This window comes from Papilio polytes, unplaced genomic scaffold, assembly GCF_000836215.1.
Source record: "Papilio polytes unplaced genomic scaffold, Ppol_1.0 DF821067.1, whole genome shotgun sequence".
Taxonomy (NCBI): Eukaryota; Metazoa; Arthropoda; class Insecta; order Lepidoptera; family Papilionidae; genus Papilio; species Papilio polytes.
Window position 1 is genome coordinate 1,741,674 of NW_013528137.1, and position 17,573 is coordinate 1,759,246.

General features: G+C 33.6%; 4 protein-coding genes across 12 annotated transcripts in view; 2 read left to right on the forward strand and 2 right to left on the reverse strand.

The window, feature by feature from the left end:
* The first annotated feature begins 3,307 nt into the window (after positions 1–3,307).
* LOC106109839 (protein TSSC4) lies at positions 3,308–4,101 on the forward strand. Its single transcript, XM_013291467.1, has one exon. The coding sequence runs from the start codon at positions 3,435–3,437 to the stop codon at positions 4,074–4,076; it is 642 nt and encodes a 213-aa protein (XP_013146921.1). The 5' UTR covers positions 3,308–3,434; the 3' UTR covers positions 4,077–4,101.
* A 269-nt stretch (positions 4,102–4,370) lies between these two features.
* Positions 4,371–6,602, reverse strand: LOC106109841 (N-alpha-acetyltransferase 10). 7 transcript variants are annotated; one of them, XM_013291468.1, is made up of 5 exons: positions 6,501–6,602; positions 6,038–6,041; positions 5,673–5,838; positions 5,207–5,355; positions 4,371–4,620 (listed from the first exon to the last, which is right to left on the reverse strand). In XM_013291468.1, the coding sequence occupies exons 3-5, from the start codon at positions 5,830–5,832 to the stop codon at positions 4,396–4,398; spliced, it is 534 nt and encodes a 177-aa protein (XP_013146922.1). In that variant the 5' UTR covers positions 5,833–5,838; positions 6,038–6,041; positions 6,501–6,602; the 3' UTR covers positions 4,371–4,395. The 7 variants fall into 7 exon arrangements, with proteins under 7 accessions (XP_013146922.1, XP_013146924.1, XP_013146923.1 ...); XM_013291470.1 differs by having other exon boundaries at positions 6,453–6,585; XM_013291469.1 differs by having other exon boundaries at positions 6,445–6,585.
* Positions 6,603–6,976: 374 nt separating this feature from the next.
* LOC106109787 (uncharacterized protein DDB_G0287625-like) lies at positions 6,977–11,651 on the forward strand. The gene is made up of 9 exons (XM_013291400.1): positions 6,977–7,178; positions 7,250–7,599; positions 7,667–7,744; positions 7,827–7,848; positions 8,415–8,550; positions 9,317–9,454; positions 10,184–10,331; positions 10,402–10,499; positions 11,052–11,651. The coding sequence occupies exons 1-9, from the start codon at positions 7,156–7,158 to the stop codon at positions 11,250–11,252; spliced, it is 1,194 nt and encodes a 397-aa protein (XP_013146854.1). The 5' UTR covers positions 6,977–7,155; the 3' UTR covers positions 11,253–11,651.
* A 1,178-nt stretch (positions 11,652–12,829) lies between these two features.
* Positions 12,830–17,573, reverse strand: part of LOC106109786 (breast cancer anti-estrogen resistance protein 1) — a 63,886-nt gene continuing 59,142 nt past the window's right edge. For all 3 annotated transcript variants that reach the window (XM_013291397.1, XM_013291398.1, XM_013291396.1), the window contains exons 5-9: positions 17,101–17,287; positions 16,387–16,627; positions 16,022–16,187; positions 15,372–15,595; positions 12,830–14,922 (exon numbers count right to left, since the gene is read on the reverse strand). In XM_013291397.1, the coding sequence (XP_013146851.1) occupies positions 14,604–14,922; positions 15,372–15,595; positions 16,022–16,187; positions 16,387–16,627; positions 17,101–17,287 (1,137 nt within the window). In that variant the 3' untranslated portion in view covers positions 12,830–14,603. The remainder of the gene's footprint in view (positions 14,923–15,371; positions 15,596–16,021; positions 16,188–16,386; positions 16,628–17,100; positions 17,288–17,573) is intronic.

The following is a 17,573-nucleotide window of genomic DNA, read 5'->3' on the forward strand; positions in this document are numbered from 1 at the left end:
AGTGCCGGTCGAGGTGTGCCCGGCCGACATCGAACTGTCTCGCGCATGCGCACGCCGACAACAACAAACAATCCCGTCTGTTTTCAGCCGTCAACGTTATTGACAAAACCTTAGCAGCCTTCATATCGTATCAGTTGAAATTGAATTTTCTTCATTTGCGTACTATTCAATGTTTAGCGAGACGAATTATAAATTTGTTTTAAATTTTTCGATTACGAAATAATTGAATAAATAATAGAATGTAAGGAGCGAATGTAGCTAGTTCTTTCAGTATGCATTTATTATGACCGAGCGCTAATAAAAGCAACCCTAGCTGAAAAAAGGGTAGGATGGTGGAATTTATTGTACCTTTTCCAACATTTACCTATCCAAACAATAGCATGGCAAACTATTCGTGGTTTTTCCATATAAAGCTGCCTTAAAAATGTAGTGTTTTCATTTACTGTAGTTTATTGGTACACGAAGTAAACCAGCATATTACTTGACACGTCAGAAACAGGAGTACTCTACTACCTGCGGTAAGCGGTGGGTATTGGGTAAAAGTAGTAGTTAGTTAGTTGGCAACGCATTTGTAGTTCCTTTAGTGTTGCGGATGTCCATGGACATCGTTGACCACCTATGTGTTACCGCCGCTCGTTTGCCCCGTTCTCTTATAAAAAAAACTATCGAAACGAAAATTAATTTGAATGTCAAAGTGAGAATTTTGTTAATTTAAAAACGCTAATGAGTTTTGCCTTTTTTTTCATTTCATTAAAATGTTATCGTAATTCAATACGTTTAAAAAGGCCGATAATATTCCGGTAACGGGGGACCGGTTAAAAGTATATGGTACATAACATATGTTCATTTTTATACTATCACATTCATGTATCAAATATTTCATTGAAATTATTCTGATTGAATGATTACGTGAATATTCATACATTAAAAGTTTATTTATCTTTAACATTACACAAACTTCAGTACTTTATGAACAAAAGTTTTCTTTTTAAGTTTGATTAAATAGGTATAAATAAAAATAAAATAAAATAGACTAACATTGAATCTTATTACCACTACAATACAATTTGGAATAAGAGAAAAAAAACACACAACAAAGTAATTAAAAAAGAATAAAAAATAAACACGTAATTACAGGACAAACAAAATAATTAAATATGTATACAGTGCTGACCGGATTGGGTCCTCGTATACCGATTTTTATTGATAAAATACCTATATAGGCTTCTTGTAGGAAATCCTAAAGCACAGATAATGTAATACTTTAATAGTAAAGTCAATAAATTAAGATAATTGCATTTTTTTCTGTTTTCTTTTTCTTTGTGGTTTTTTAAGTACGGCCAGGCCTTGGAAATAAAAATTTTAGTATAGTCACATCGGTGTTATATTTAAATAAATAAATATAAACAATTTATAAGTAAGTAATAAAATTAAGTAGTGTCACTTAACCACGCCACTTCATATATTTCCTTAGGGTGACCATAAGTTTAGTTTTTATCGGATATTATATAAAATTATTAAATTGCTACAAATAAAAATATATTTAATTAATTGTGAAAAAAATAACTCTCACCAGCGCCAAAAATCCATAAGGAATTAATAAACGTTGTGTTCTTTTTATTAATCATCAACGTAATATATGGCTCTATATTCAGATAAAACGATTTTTATCTCATTATATGTTCAGTATTTCTTGCTGGCAATCTTGACCACCATATCAAAATTGTAAATTAAACAAAATGACTTTTACGAGAAACATATTTATTGAATAATTTTATACAGAATGTTGTGTATAGTGTTTAAATTTTAAGAAAGCTATGTGAAGATTCAATATAAAAATAAATGATTACGTGCTTATTATATTTAGATTAGTGCTTATTAGATTTATTTTTACAAACATCATGGTCACACCGCACAGGCGTAAGTTACTCAATGAGTCATGTAATTCCGAATTACTACTGTAACTTAAACCAGCATTTTAATATTTAATGTCAACGGAGTATTGGTTACTTCGAGGTCTGTTCCGATAACAATACAGCATTTATTTATTTTACAGTTTCAATTTACATCAAACATTACAAACATACTTAGCAATTTTGTTGCTGTGACCGTCAATTGTGTCCGGTTTCAAATTCCGTTTTATTATTAAAACGGTTCCGGAAATAAAATCAATACTCATTAAAATGTATTGTCCGTTATTGAATTTTTTTATTTGTGCCACTAGATGGTGCTTTAGGGATCTATCTTTTTTATGAATGATATGATAAAGACGCTTTCCTAATCGTAAAAAAAATTTCAATTCATACAGTGGTTATATAGCTTGGAATCACTAAAACCCGTGTAATATAATGTCTGTTATAATAAAAACAATTTATGAGTGAAAAACAACAAAAATAAAGCCAACGCAATTGTACTTTTTTCCACTCGTAAGCAGAACGGGTTTTAATTTTTCACAGAAAACCGCCACGAACCTACCATTAATATTACCAAACACATTTGAGTTTAATCTAATCAGTTATTACCAGTCCTTGTTAACGTTCCCATTGCGAGCTACGTCACTGCAAATATGAACACAAGCTTTACTTGCTGAACCGGCACTTGGTAAACCTTTCTGTTATCCATTTGGTCAAGGATAAAGGATTTAACTTGATACACATTGCTACACAAACAATACGATTCCATCAGATATGCTGCTATAATCCGAGGGTGTTCAATTGCCGAACTGCCTTTAGTAGGTTTCCGATTATCTCAGGGCACATTATTGAAACGAATTTCAAGCATCCCTACAATTTGTAAAATTTTCAGTCTTTTGTGTGGTGAGGTGAATATCTATGTGCAACTAGTTTTTCAACCTTTAAAAAGAAGGTTTATTATTATATTTCATTGCTTCATTTAATAGAGATATAGAGAATTGTTATTAAATAAACATTAGACATTTATATCATATTCGTTGACTTATTTGGAAAGGTGAGCTTTGAGGGCAAGAATCAACCACGAGATACTAAGATAAGATCAAAAAAAAATATTAAAAGTTAATGATGGTGGTGCCATCTATCTTTTAAATTAAGACAGTCAACAGAATGTTTACAATGTCACCGCTAGTTAATTCCGCTATCAGTTACCATCTGATTTTTATTAAAATCAACAAATCATTACAGTTATAAAATGGACAGGAAGGTCCAAAAACCTCAACATTTAAAAATAAAGTTCAATGTTGATGGTGGACTAATAATGTCAACCTTTTGCTTTTTTGTAAAATATAAATTTGACGTTAACTGTCAATGATTGACACACCGATACGTCATTGTCAAAATAATGGAAAATGAAACAGTTGTATTGTGTTTTATGTGAATAAAAATAATATTCATTTTATCTGTCTTATTGTTAATAAATTGCATAAAATACCAAAGTGGTATTTAAGTGAACTTGTAAATATGTCTACATATTACGAAAGACAGAAGAGTCTATTTAACACTTTAAAAGATGCTGAAGAGCAGTATAGCTTTTCGAAAACAAATAAGGTCTCCCCAGATACAGATTATGGAGTTATCGATAGATGTGCTTACCGAAAACTGAAGCACGAAATGAAGAAATTTGTCGGTAAAGAAAGCATATTTAAACGGCCAGAAGCAAAACTGCGCAATTGTCTACGTTCAAAAACGGTACCTGATCATGTAAAGAATCCTGATAAATGGGTTTATTACACATTATCAGACGTGACTGCTGAACAAATGTCTGATGCCACCAACACTGCGACTGCGTTAGCGCTGATACGTGAATTAGAAGAAAGAAATAGTGAAAAGCATACTATGGATGACGATTCTCATGAAAGCTTTGTATTTAAGAAGCCTATTTTCAAAGCGTCTAAGACACTGAAGGTCAAACCTGTTGAAGATGAAGAAAAGCCAATAGTAAAGCCAAATAAAATCATAATGCCAGAATATGTTGTTGGTGTATCAAAGAAGAAAGAAAAGAAAAACAAAGTTCAAGTATCAAATGAAAACCCAGACAGAACAAAGAAAGTAGAATTAAAATTAAATCATCTCACAGACATGGGTGATGATTGTGATGAATAATTTTATAATTATAGTTTTTACTTGATTTTTGTTATTTTTTTCACATGAACCTACAAAATCTTCCTAAGCAGTCCTAACTTGCTTGACTAATTTACTTTCATACAAAAAAATGCAGTAGCTTGCAATATTTAACATAAATGCAAATATGTATTTGGATGGATGTTACTATGATCTCCAAAACAGCTCAATGGATCTTAGTAAAGTTTGGCATAGATACACGTCTAATTTTTTTTAAATTTGTTGCTAGGGTTGTTGTAATGATAGTTGTTGTAAGACTTTGAAATAAAACAATAGTTACTTGTCAATTATTTATTATGATTTAACACTGTGACACAATAGCGGACTCAGATTTAATTTCCAGATTGTCACTATCTGTCTTATTATCCACAGCAAAAGTACTAAGGTCTCTCATCATGGAAAATGCATCCTCTCCATCCGCATAATATTTAGGTTCAATTTCAAGAATTTTAAAACCTAAAGAGTTTGTGTAAAGATTGAGAGCTGCTCTGTTGCTTTTTCTCACATGAAGTGATACATATTTTGCCTGCAAAAAATAATCTGTTATATTAAACATTTATTTATATTTTAATTATATTATATTTATGTATATTTTAACAGTGGTAGAGCCTGCTTTATCATCTTCACAAGAATGGGCTGCCTCGCCCAGTGCAATACCACAGCCATACAGGTTACTGTGTATAGTGGAAGCCAATTGTCATTGTTTTGTCTGGTAAGTGTGCAGAGTGCTAACTTTAGTCCCTTTCCATAACCACACCAGAGCTACAATTTATGGTAAAATCCCAATTGTTTTTAGTAAAACACTATTCCTTAACTATTTACAACATGAGCTACCCTTATTCTACAATCTCACTTAACATTATCTCAAAATTTTTGACAAAATAATCAAGAAAGTAATTTGCTGCTGTTTTTTTAAATAGATAAGAATAAATAAAAATATTCTTAATACAAAAATAGGTGTAGGAACAGATAATTACTTAAATTTAGACAACCACATTATTAATAGCACATTTACAACTTAAATGTAGAGTCTAGATCTTTTTTCTTATTAAATTAATCTACATCTGAAATATTAAATGAACTTTTACGATATAAAAAAGTAATTTATTAACCTGGAAACATTCAACCATGGCAAGTGATGCTTGGTTCATAAGTTTTTGTGCAAGGCCGAGGCGCCTGTGTGATCTCTTCACTGCTAAGGAAGTGATATGTCCATGACGATTATCTTCACCATCTTCCTCCATTTTTGCCAACACATAGCCTGAATAAAAAAGATCAACTTTAAAATCATCTAAAACATGAAAAGATAAGTAAATTGACTAGCATGAAAAATTAAGAGAATGCTTTTCACAACATGGTATTAATGACTTTAATTAATAATTGTAGTGTAAATCATATACAATACACATATTTTCATCTACATTAAATACATATATAATACAAATATGTATTGGCTATCATTCAGTTCAAGTGTAGCCAATGCCTCACATTTTCAAGCAAACCATACAGCCATCATTTTTTGAAAACCATTCAAGTTCCCCTTTAACTCAGTGTAATTATCCACATAGTAACACTTACCTACAATGTGTCCTTTTTCATCTTCAGCTACATAGCTCAGTTGTGGCCACGAAAGGCCATGATAGAAGTAATATTTCATCTGATAATTCTCAGGTAGACACAGCAAATTGCAATGCTGCATATTCATAAGATCATTTGGACGTGCACAGCGTATATTCATTTTGACCTGTACAATAATAACTTCTGATATAAAATAAAGTAACTTGTTTACAAAAGATAAATACAATTTTGATGTTTATTCTCTTCTTGATTTTTTTGTTTTGTTAGGTTGCCTCGTCTCTGACGCCGGGGGCGTATCAGACATTCCCCCGAGCAGTTCACGAACAAATCGAAATTTAGACAAACAACACTTCCATACAACGTACCAACCTAGAACAAAGACAAAGGACCATGCATAAAAAGAATTCAAAAATATTTACATAGCATATATGAGATTTTATATAGCTGTTATACCAAACAAAATACTACTTACAAAACAACACAAATACAAAAACTAAAATTACACTACATACGAAGGTTAAGATAGCTAATATCACTTCCTTCATATCCGACTACTTAAAAGATAATACCATTAACTCGGCAATAACGTAGAATATCACTTTCTTGTCAATTGTTAAAATTGAATAATAAACAAAGCCATAACAAGGGATGTTACGTGAGATAAATAATAACTACGATTAGTGTGTCTAATGAGATAAAGCGAGCAGCGCCATTTTGGCACTTATTTAGACTGATGTACGTGCAAGTAAACAATAAATCAATAAGTTATTACTTATTTACTTCTATATTCCTTTAGGTGATCTAAACAAATATTAAATAAAATCGTACGTATGAAATCTTCCCGTCAACTTCTATTTGCTTCCAAAAGAATAAGACAAGGCGCCTAACCTAAAATTTGAAATCAATTAAATGTCATTTATTTTTTGACAATTTAGTCTTTTACAGTTAAAAAAAAATACTGTGGAATCTTACAAAAAGATACTATATCAATAAATAAAACACTGTATAGTTGTATGTTATACATTAATAAAAATTATATAACGTACTCTTGTAACATGTGCAATAAAACGGATCGTGGATGTTAGTTTGGAGTTTCGTTCTATGACGAAATAGAGCTAAATAAAATAAGGTTTCCCATCGAGGAACTATTCCTTCCAAAATTAGAGGCATATAGAACTTTTACAAGGTATTTTTGAATTAAAGAGAAAACACACACTTTCAAAATTTTATTTTACTATTGAACGCAGCATGACAATTGGAATGCATTTTTAAAACTAAAAAAACAAATGTCAATGTCATTTTTCAATTGTTTTTTTGTGGATGCTAAGAAATTAGAATGTTTTGGAGAATTAATAAAAAAGAAACGTTTGTGTTAAATTGAAAATGGATACGAGTTTATTACCGTAGTATTGGTCACAGTTACACATGATATTGTTTTATAGTATTCATTTCGTAAAAACTTATCAAGCACAAATATTAGACCATGGATGAAGACCGCCAAGAATCGTAAGCTCTTTGATATGTTTATAATTATATAATTACAATTTAAAACATTAAATAAGTATATTAAAAAACAGGTACAGGAGTCCAGTATTTACAAAGGAAGAGGTTAATGCTTTGTTGAATATTATTGATAATTATAAAAATATTATTTTAAATAAATCAACTTCGACCGCCGCTAGTCACGCCAAGGACAGAGCATGGAACTCAATAGCCAAAGTTTTCAATACACAAGGCTTCAAGAATACTAGGAGTGTTGATAGCATTAAAAGAAAATGGGATAACTTAAAAAAAGATGCAAGAAAAGCAGCTAAAAATATAATGATGGTAAAACATGAAAACGATTCGTTTAGTCGAATTATTACGATGATGTTAGAACATGAAAAAAATGAGGATTCCAAACTAAGTCTTGAGAATGGATCAAATGGTTTGTTTTTAATATTTATTAGATAACTAGGTTATACTAAAGTTTCTATATTTCTGTTTATTTTCAGATGTAAATACAAAAGACAATGAAAATGAGATAACTATGGATTTTGATGAATGTGACAATGAAGAATCTGATTGTTCAGGTATGACATTACTATTTTCTTCAGATGTGGTAAAATTTAAATAATAATTGTTTACTAAAAACTAATAAATTGATTTCTTCAGATGGAGATATGCAGACAAATAGGTAAAGTATTTTTATATTAAGAATAAATTAACATAAAAAATGTATATGCAGAAAATAACTAAATTTGGTTTCCATTGCCAAAACGCATGTACAAAAACCAGGTTGTTGATTGTGGATATATCATACTAATATTATAAATGCGAAAGTTTAGATGGATGGATGGGTGGATGAAAGTTTGTTAGAGTTTGCAGCCCAAATGGCTGAATGGATCTCAATGAAATTTGGCATAGATGTAGAGGATAGTCTGGAAGAACACATAGGCTACTCACTTTTGTTTTTTTAAATCCACGTGGACGGAGTCGCGGGCGAAAGCTCGTAATAATAATAAAGCCATTCATTTCCTTATAGATTTACATTAAAGTATAAAAAACAATGTACTTATAACTAAGAACTGTTTATTGTGAACATAAGAAAAGTTTAATTATACACTTCTTCTAAAAAAGCGTTTTTTGTTTGTTTTTTGTTTATGTTAATTTTTGTTTCTTTTTTTAATAGTTTTCTTTTTTATTTTATTCTTGATTTTTTTTTATTGTGGATATGTATGGTAATAAGTCATAATGTTTCAGGTCAAAGAGATCATTGAATTTCTTACCACAAGAGTGCAGTCTGCTTTTGAAATGTGTTAGAGAAGAGAAAAATAATATATTCACTAAGGAAACTAACTCTAAAGCAAATCTTCTTAAAAATAGTGCATGGACAAGGGTATGTATTGAAATTATGTACCAAAAAACTGTATTTGTTAGTTACCCCATATCAACTATTGAGCAATTTATACCACTTTACATTACTGTAAAATTTGTTATTATTGTAAAAATTTTTTATAAGTAACTCTAATCTGTATCAACCTTAAAAAAAACTTGAGAAAAAAATAAGTTTTTTTTTAATCTACAGAACCCACTTAAAAACCATCGCTAGTTTACAATTATCTAAAAAAAAACTACTGTGATTTATACATTGAATGCTAGTATTGAAATATGTAAAAGTGATTAGGATGATTAGTTTGTGGCAGTCAATGTGTTAAAAGTGTGATTTTTTAACTGTTGCTTTTCTATACTATTATAATAAAGCATAAACACACACTTCTTTGTTGCCTAAGATGTCAGCAATTACAGCATGCTTTTGAATAATTCCTTTTTTAATAAAAAGTCCTACACTTACGTCACGCTTTAGGCATTATATTTTCACGCCATTAAACTTAGGGGGTAAATATTTTGGATAAAAACCCTAATGTGGGAAAGAGACCATACGTTGCTGCCAACATCAAGGAAATAAGATTGCTAAGTTTTGTCATGTCCTGTCATTTTGACATTTTAAATTGACAATTTAACACATGTAAATAATAAAATAATTTTATGCTGATGAAATCACACGGGAACAGCTAGTTTAAACTATATTGAAATCCAATACAGTAAAGTAATTGGTGTATAAAACATCTTAATGTGCAAAACAATTTTTTTCAATATTTCAGATTGCCGAGAACTATAATAAACAGAGCCTGCAGAAAAGATCGAGTAAAGTTTTACGTACGAGGTTTGAGAATATGAAAAAATCTGCCAAATCAGTTCATATGAAACAAAATCTATTGAACAATCAGCCTGACAATGTGGTAAAATTAATATATTTAGTGTTTGTCTATTAGTCAAAGTTTTACCACAATATATGAGTAAAAATACTTTAATGCTCTACACATTATTTGGCCACCTGAATCCACTGAAATGGAAAGAGACCGCTGCCCATAAACATCCGCAGTTTCAGATGCATTGTCTACCCTTAATTGATGTAGGAGACGCACATAAAGAGAATATTTCCCCTTTCTATGCGTCTCCTCCACCGTTAAATACACTTTTCCTTCCCATCCTTTCCTCTAAAGAAATAGGTGGAAAGGGAGAGGGACTAAAATTAGGTCTTTTCTTTATTAACATTAACTTTAACTGTCTTGCAATTTCATTAAAAAGTTTTTCACTTCACATATAAATATACTAACTATTCATGTAAGGCTTCATATGAATGACATTATAAAAAAAAATTGTTGTTTACTTTCCATAAAACTTTCATTTGAATATGTCAGAATTCAAATGCTTAAATAACAAAATGCCGTGAGAATATTAGTAACCATAGCAACCTTGCTTCTTTACTGCAACTTGAAATTTTTTTCACCTTGCAAAGCAATTTTTCCAATTTACTTACCTAGGAAGTTCAGTAAGTGGTCTGCGTTATATTAAGAATGAAATATATGCAACGACAGTAATAAATATGAGACAATATGTTATAGTAACAATTATGTAGTATTTATGTAAATTCACAACCATTGTATACTTAAAATAATCTATTTCAGAAAATGAAGACTGAACTGTTTGATGATTCGGATACAAATGAAGGGAATCCAAATGAAAGTATAGAAATTGAGATCTTCAGTTCTAATAAAAATAGTTACTTGAATAATGATCCTCTTGAGTCAGTGATCAATGATGACTGTGCAAATGGTAAGTATTACAAAAATATCCGAACATGCTCATTTTAAAAGTTTTGTGGAATGTAATTTTTTTTTTTCAGAAACGAATCATCCATTTAATCCCTGGTGCACACAAGATAGTAAAAATGTTGAGAACTTAAAATTACAGTTACTTAATTATCAGTTGGAAACTGCAAAGGTAAGACCAAGCTTAAAGTTTAATTGAAAGCCAAAAATATGTTTTTAACCACTTTGATAGTGTCCAGTGTGACGAACAACAAAAAAAAATCTACCAGACTAGTCTAGAGAGAAATATGTGTGATTTTGGTTTTGTTATGTTGGCAACATATAATATTTTTTTTGTACAAAAATCTCTGTTGAACTAAGGGTTTTAAAGTGATGTCCTCGTGACTTAGTTAAAATTTCATTTTGCAACATACTTTTCAGATATATGAAAAAATTTTCGTATAAATAAATCTAAGGGTTCAACCAAAGCATAGAGTAGAGAGAATTTTTATTACAAATCAAATTGAGCTTTATGGCATTGCAAAAAGATTTAATTTTACTTTTCATGTGGACTTGCCCTTGAAAAGACATGTAGAGTAAAATTAAACCTTCTATCAATCCTGTAAAGATCAATTTCATATGCAATAATCTTGTCTATATTCCAATGTGAATGGACACTAACCGCTTATAGAGTACAATCATACTTGTATTATATTGTTTCCTTAAATATTGATTTGTAATTTAGATGGAAAGAAAAAGGGTAGAGAATGCAATGCAGGCTGAACAAGCTGCATTTGAGTCTAGGACATTGGAACATTGTCTGAGAGTGCGGGCTGCGAGGCTGGAGGTGTGTGCGGCCCAGCACAAGTTGCCAGCCAACCATCCCGCACTGTTCTACACTGAAGAAGAGAGACCAGCACAACATTACTTAGAACGATATACCTGAAGTATTTAACACATTACATGCTGATGTTTAAACAAAATGGAGGTTCTCAATTCGATCGTTTTTATCATCCGATTTATGATTTTTTTGTATGATGTGGGATAGCCATTCCCGCACTTAAAGTAAATCCTGTTTATTTGTTGTTGTTTTTCTTAAAAATGTACAAGTTGATTTTTTTTTGAACTAACTAACATTGAGACACACTGAAAACTAACATTGAGTTTTGTTTAAAAAAAATCACATTAAAATTATATCCATATGTTTGACATTTTGAATCCAACAATTCCAAAAATTTACTTCCAAATAGGGTGTCGTGGTACATACTTTATTTTTCTTAATTTATGATTTTCCTGAGATGTTTTTGTAAATATTACTGTATATTTAAGGTCAATGTGTAATATTTCAAATGAATTTGATGCTTTTAATTTTTTTTGTTTTATTTTTTAACCCTTTGACTGCTATAATTTTTTTACTTTATTAGAAATAAAGCGTGTTTTTAACGATCCTGTCGATTAAAAGTACGCAACGCAGCTGTAATTGAGAATGTCTATGGGCATCTGTCGCTTCGCTATTTTGGCGGTTTCGGCGTTATAAAAAAAACCTACATAAAAGGTAGACAGAACAAGGATTTAAAATGATATACTGTGGTACATATGAAATTTTTTGTATATTTTATTTGATTGCGTTTTACAAGATGATTAAATTATAATTCTCATCATAATAAAATTATTATTTTTAATAATATGCATTTGTACAATTTTATCTATGCCTACCTACATATACGCTACCTCTAATATATTATACACTGCTAATATACAACAGGTTTTTACATATATATCTTAATTACTTATCATTTAATACATTTATGGTTTAGAGAAATTTCATACATGTTCCAAATAAATAGGAATCTTCATAGAATGGAAGTATAAAAAGTTGATTTTGAATAAATAGATGTAACGCTGAAAAGCTGGAAATAAATGTACAAAATAATATACAAGAGTGGTACAAAAACCCAGTTAGTCAATAAAAGTAAAGTGAAATCTTTTATGAATTCCCTAAAACTTGCACTAACTGTACAAAAACATATTGTTTTCTCTGTCTTTTTCAAAGATTATGAGAGATAAAAATATGCTTTTATACAAGTAGCGAAAACTCATAGATTTATTATACCACAGATTAATATATGTACAGTTATAAATGGCCAGTATGTAAAACAGTAATAAAACACTAAGTTGTGCGTTTGGTTTAGGCTTTTTTCTTCTAACATGGTCACCCTAACTTAGGGTAGGCTCCGAGCCCCTCGGTGGGGACATATAGTGAGCTGGTAATGATGGTATATTTTTAACGCTCTTGATCCTTTAGCCCGATAAACTCAGTTTTAACTGATCGTATAAGGAGGACCTAATTATTAAATTAGAACCATATTTGTAGGTAGCATGGTTCATTGTTATTCTAGGTTCACGGTGTAAAAAACAGATATATCAGGAAATTTCTTTGGCCTTTTAGATATTAACAGCCTATTAAATTTTAGTAAGGAATATTTACGGATTGGTAAAAATGTCTGTAAAGACATAACGACGTTTTTTTTCGTATAAAAGATAACTTGGTAAGTTGGCAGTGAAAGTATTAACTCGATGTTCAAATTTTTCTATATAATCAAGTTTTTAGATGTACAGATATCCAATCCATAAAAAACAACGTACTTGTTGCTTGTTGCAAAAATTTATAAAACTGGACGGACAACTCAATTAGAGGCATCTGTGTATCCAGCAAACACGCTAATTCTGGAAAATTCCATTAGAATTAAAATAACAGCAGCCTTGGTTTATTTGTATATTTTTAACATTTAATAGAAACTCTTTTATATATTTGTCTCGTTATTGGCAGTCTATGTTGATGAATGTTCCTATCGCAGTTTTCTTTGGTTATATTTCTCACACAAATCAAAATACACTCAATATACTACGTTGTAACCTATACAAATGCAGTGCACAAAACAATGTGCATTATGTTTTCATCGATGATATTTATTCCTAAAATTAAGTACAAATTTATCTATAGTTACAGCAATTCCATTTGTCCTTATTAGATATGTTTTTGCGCGGCGTACTTACGCTTTAACAATTATTTTATATTCATTGTCTTTGAATCAAACAATACGCGGTATTTGAGTTGGGAGGAAAGAGAGAGATTACGATTTGTAAAGCGTTATCTCTGTCTATTGCTATGTAATGTGCCGTCAGTTAAGAAGAGCAATGTGCGACAGAGAAAGCGCTCTACAAACAAATCGATTTGAGCAATGTGCTCTTCTACCAGATGTGCCAACTTAAATGCCGCGTACTGTAGGAGATTTACAGTTTAATTAATCGTTAATTATCTAGCTAGCGAACATAGAACAATTATTTACACACTAATCGTGGATTTAAATTGCCGAAATATTACGCAAATATATTACTATCGCATTTTGGTTATCAAGAATGATAGAGATGACAATATACAATGTGAATTGTTTCGGCAATTTTAACCAACGATAAAGTTCTATAGCGTTCCAGACGCATCTTTAACACAACCGCTGCCAAAAGCGAAGCGCGAACTTCACGCGTACTTTTATATTCTTTTATTATTTCATAGTACAAATGTCACTCTTTTTATGTTAAATTTTATAACCGTAATATAATTTATGTAACAAAAATTACTACTGATTTTAACACTGTACATGCCATACTTTTGTTCCACTAATTCGCCACCACTGGAATAAAATTAAGGCAAACTAATTGCGAATCGGCAGTGAACGTGTTAATACAAAGTGTCATTTGTACAATGCTACAATATAAGGAGAACGATGTAGTTACTAAGTCATATCTTAATATCGACATTTTCAAGCAAAGCTATCTGATCCTAGGCGCTTACAATGTACTTCGATGTGGAAGAATTATTTTAAATATTCCACTATCACATGGTTTATGAAATAAATACATTACTCCGGCTTAAGAAAATTATTTCTTCGATGACATTTTTTGATACTATTCCAATGGCTTACAAAAATGTTTGTGTATATGCTTTGAAAACGATTCTGAAAAACCATAACATAAATTCTTTAAAAAACGTTAACATAAACGATACCAAGTTTCACGAATTTAGTACACGTTCTGTATTGTCTCATATTAATATTGAATACTACAATACAAAAAGCTTCGTTTTGTTAGCAACACTGTTGGTTGCAATTACAGTTTTATTGTGGGACGTTAACTATCATTTCATTGGTCTATCTCAAAACCATTATCCACTGTACTAGACTCATCTAGTATTCGCACGAAACATCACAAAATAAAGTATTAAAATGTGTTAGTCGTCTTATATGTGTAGTGCGGGCAGCGCGGGCGCCAGGGGTGTGAGGGGCGTGGCGGGCGCGGAGGGCGGCACGGTGGTGGCGGGAGTGGCGGGGGTGGCGGGCGAGAGCGTGGGGGGCTCCGCGGCGCGGCAGAGCGCGCGGCGTAGCTCTTGCGCGCGCGCAGCTAACGTCCGCGCGGCCTCCGCCATCTCGGCGACCGCGCTCGCGCACGGGAACTGCTGCGCCGCAGCTTTCGTCTTCGCCACCGTCACCGCGAGCGCATCAGATAATGCGTCTGAACATCGCAATGCTTGGGATTTTAGACCTGCGTGTTGAGCGCTCCTGGGGAAATAGATTTCTTTGATTAATTATTGGAAAACCAAATAGTTCTGTAGCTGTTGCTCACGACTTTGTCAGCGCGGATTAAAAAATATAGCCTCTGTTTCTCACTGAAAACGTAGCTTATTATGGTAAAGAAATTTTAACATTGGCCCAGTAATTTGATTGTTATTTCAATATATACGAAAATACAAATCTTTCCTCTATATACTATTAACTTTCGCCCGCGACTCTGTCCGCGTGGACTTAAAAAAAAAACAAAAGTGAGTAGGCTATGTGTTCTTTCAGACTATCCTCTACATCTATACCAAATTTCGTCGAAATCAGTTCAGCCGTTTAGGATGCAAACTCTAACAAACGTCCAAGTTTCGCATTCTTATGAAAAGTATGATTAGTATAGTTATAGATTTTGAATCATTTGAAACTAACGTGAGTAATATGAGGTGTCATACCTGTGCACGGTGTCGCCGACATGCACGATCCTGTGCGCGCTGAGAACGACGAACTTGCCGTGCGCGAGGAAGACGTCCGGCGGCTGGCCCATGTCGATGGTGCGCAGGAAGGCGTCGACGGCAGTGGCGAGGTGCGCGCCGTACGTGGCGGTCTGCGCCGCGTAGAAAGCTGCCAGCTGCCGGTCGTCCGCCGGCAGGAGCGTCGCCGCCGCCACCGCGCTCACCTATCAAAGTTACATTTTAATTGCTTTCAATTTATCATTAGTAAACTAATTTGCCTCGACTAGATTAGAAATAACTAAAAACATTTGTTTTCTGCTTTTTTTATTTTTTTTTTATTTTTGCTTTTTGTCTTTGAAGCTTCAAGCAAATGTGAGGAACCATTCTTTTTCAGAATGTTCTCTCCATCAAAAAACTTATTTTACAGAAGACCATGACGGATCTCATTTGTTACATAATAGTGGCCCTTTTGAGTCCTGTGGCTACATTTGGTTAAGACTGAAACCAAGGATTTGTGTATGTAATTCTGATTTTATAGCTCTCAGCAATTGACCTGATTTTCTGATAGACGGTGTTCAACTAGTTGCGTTAAGATTGTATAATTTACGCTTAGTTCTGATTTGAGAAATTAGAGATTTAGTTATCGTTACCTCTCCGGCGTGGTCGGCGTCCCGCAGCAGGGCGTCGAATGAGGCCCGCAGCTTGTCTGGCAGCGCGGCGCGAATCTCCGCGTGGCGGCGCGAGGCGGCCGCCCGCGACTCCAGTCGCACGTAGTCGTACTCCTCAGTCCATTCGTGTTCCGGCGCCAGTGATCGCCTGATTAAATACCTCATTAAATACGACTTCTACTTGTATGGTAAGACTACTTGCTTCGTTGCTACTTGTTCCGTTTTCCTAACCAAAGTTACCATTTTTTTCTACCGATTTTTAATTCATCGCGGACGAAGTTGCGAGCAACAGCTAGTTTACCATAACTAAATAGTAAGATGCAATCTCAAGGTTAAAAAGTCCATACCTAAATAGTAGGGAAGCATTGCCGTGTATGAAGGAGGCCGCGCGGCGGACGTCCTCTGTGAGCGAGCGCGCGCAGGCGACGAGCTGGTCGAGCGCGTCCTGCGAGCCATCGGTGGGCTCGCGGTCGCGCTCCAGCCGCTCCGGCGCCCAGTCGCCCGCGTCCAGCGCGCTCGTCGCCTCGTGCGTGATGCGCTCCGCGTCCTTCAGCGCCTTCACCAGCGGCCGCAGCTTCACTGCGATACCTGAACACGGAACGATGCTTAATAAGAAGGGTGATCAAATTCTTCTATAATCTTACTAATATTAGAAATGAGAAAGTTTATTAGATGAATATTTGTTAGAGTTTGTAGCCATAACGGCTGAAGGGCGTCGCTGAAATTTGACATAGACGTAGAGACCTCGGAAGAACATATAGGAAACTCGCTTTTGTTTTTTTTTTTAATTCCACGCGGACTGAGTCGCGACCGAAAGCTAGTAGTTAATAAGGAAGTCTGTTAGGAAGCTTCATGATCAACTGCATCGATCCACTCCTTAATGTTTTCCCATCATAAAAATTCTTTTACGCTCGAAGACATGCCGTAATCCGTCAATTTTGTTTTTTTTTTTATTGTAAAGGGAGTCACTGTAATATGCTTTTCTCAATTTACTTTAGTGTGTGTATAGTACTACATGTGTTAATGAAATCGTCTTTGGTTTTATGGTAAAAAGTTTGTACCTTTGTCTTGTGCATCATGTGCGTTGGCGAGTGTGGCGTCCGCGAATACGGCGAGGTCGTGTAGCGCGGCGCGCAGCCGGGCGCCCGCCACGCGCACGTCGAGCACGCGGGGCCGCAGCGCGCCGCGCCGCCGCCAGCCCGGCGACACATGCGACAGCAGCCGCGACACCGCCGCCGACGCCTCCTCCTACAACACGTCACACATCAGAATATTAACTTAATAAAAAAATCGAAACTCAGCTCTATTTTCCTAAGTGTGTGGCTCTATATATTTTTTTTTTATAATATAAGGTGGCAAACGAGCAAGCGGCCACCTAAATCCACCGAAATGGAAAGCGACCGCTGCCCATAGACGTCTGCAATTGCAGATGTGTTGCCTACCATTCATCGACGGAGGAGGAGACGCACGTAAAGAGGACATTTCCCCTTTATATGCGTCTCCTCCACCGTCAAATCCACTTTTCCTTTCAATC

What these genes read in the sequence shown, in the direction of transcription:
- LOC106109839 (XM_013291467.1), top strand. Translation starts at nt 3,435, where the DNA reads ATGTCTACATATTACGAAAGACAGAAGAGTCTATTTAACACTTTAAAA.
- LOC106109787 (XM_013291400.1), top strand. Translation starts at nt 7,156, where the DNA reads ATGGATGAAGACCGCCAAGAATC. An exon ending in GGAGATATGCAGACAAATAG is followed by an intron (nt 7,849 to 8,414) that starts GTAAAGTATTTT and finishes ATAATGTTTCAG; the next exon opens with GTCAAAGAGATCATTGAATT. An exon ending in AAAATAGTGCATGGACAAGG is followed by an intron (nt 8,551 to 9,316) that starts GTATGTATTGAA and finishes TCAATATTTCAG; the next exon opens with ATTGCCGAGAACTATAATAA.
- LOC106109841 (XM_013291475.1), bottom strand. An exon ending in TGAAAAAGGACACATTGTAG is followed by an intron (nt 5,356 to 5,672) that starts GTAAGTGTTACT and finishes TTTTTTATTCAG; the next exon opens with GCTATGTGTTGGCAAAAATG. An exon ending in CCATGGTTGAATGTTTCCAG is followed by an intron (nt 4,621 to 5,206) that starts GTTAATAAATTA and finishes TATTTTTTGCAG; the next exon opens with GCAAAATATGTATCACTTCA.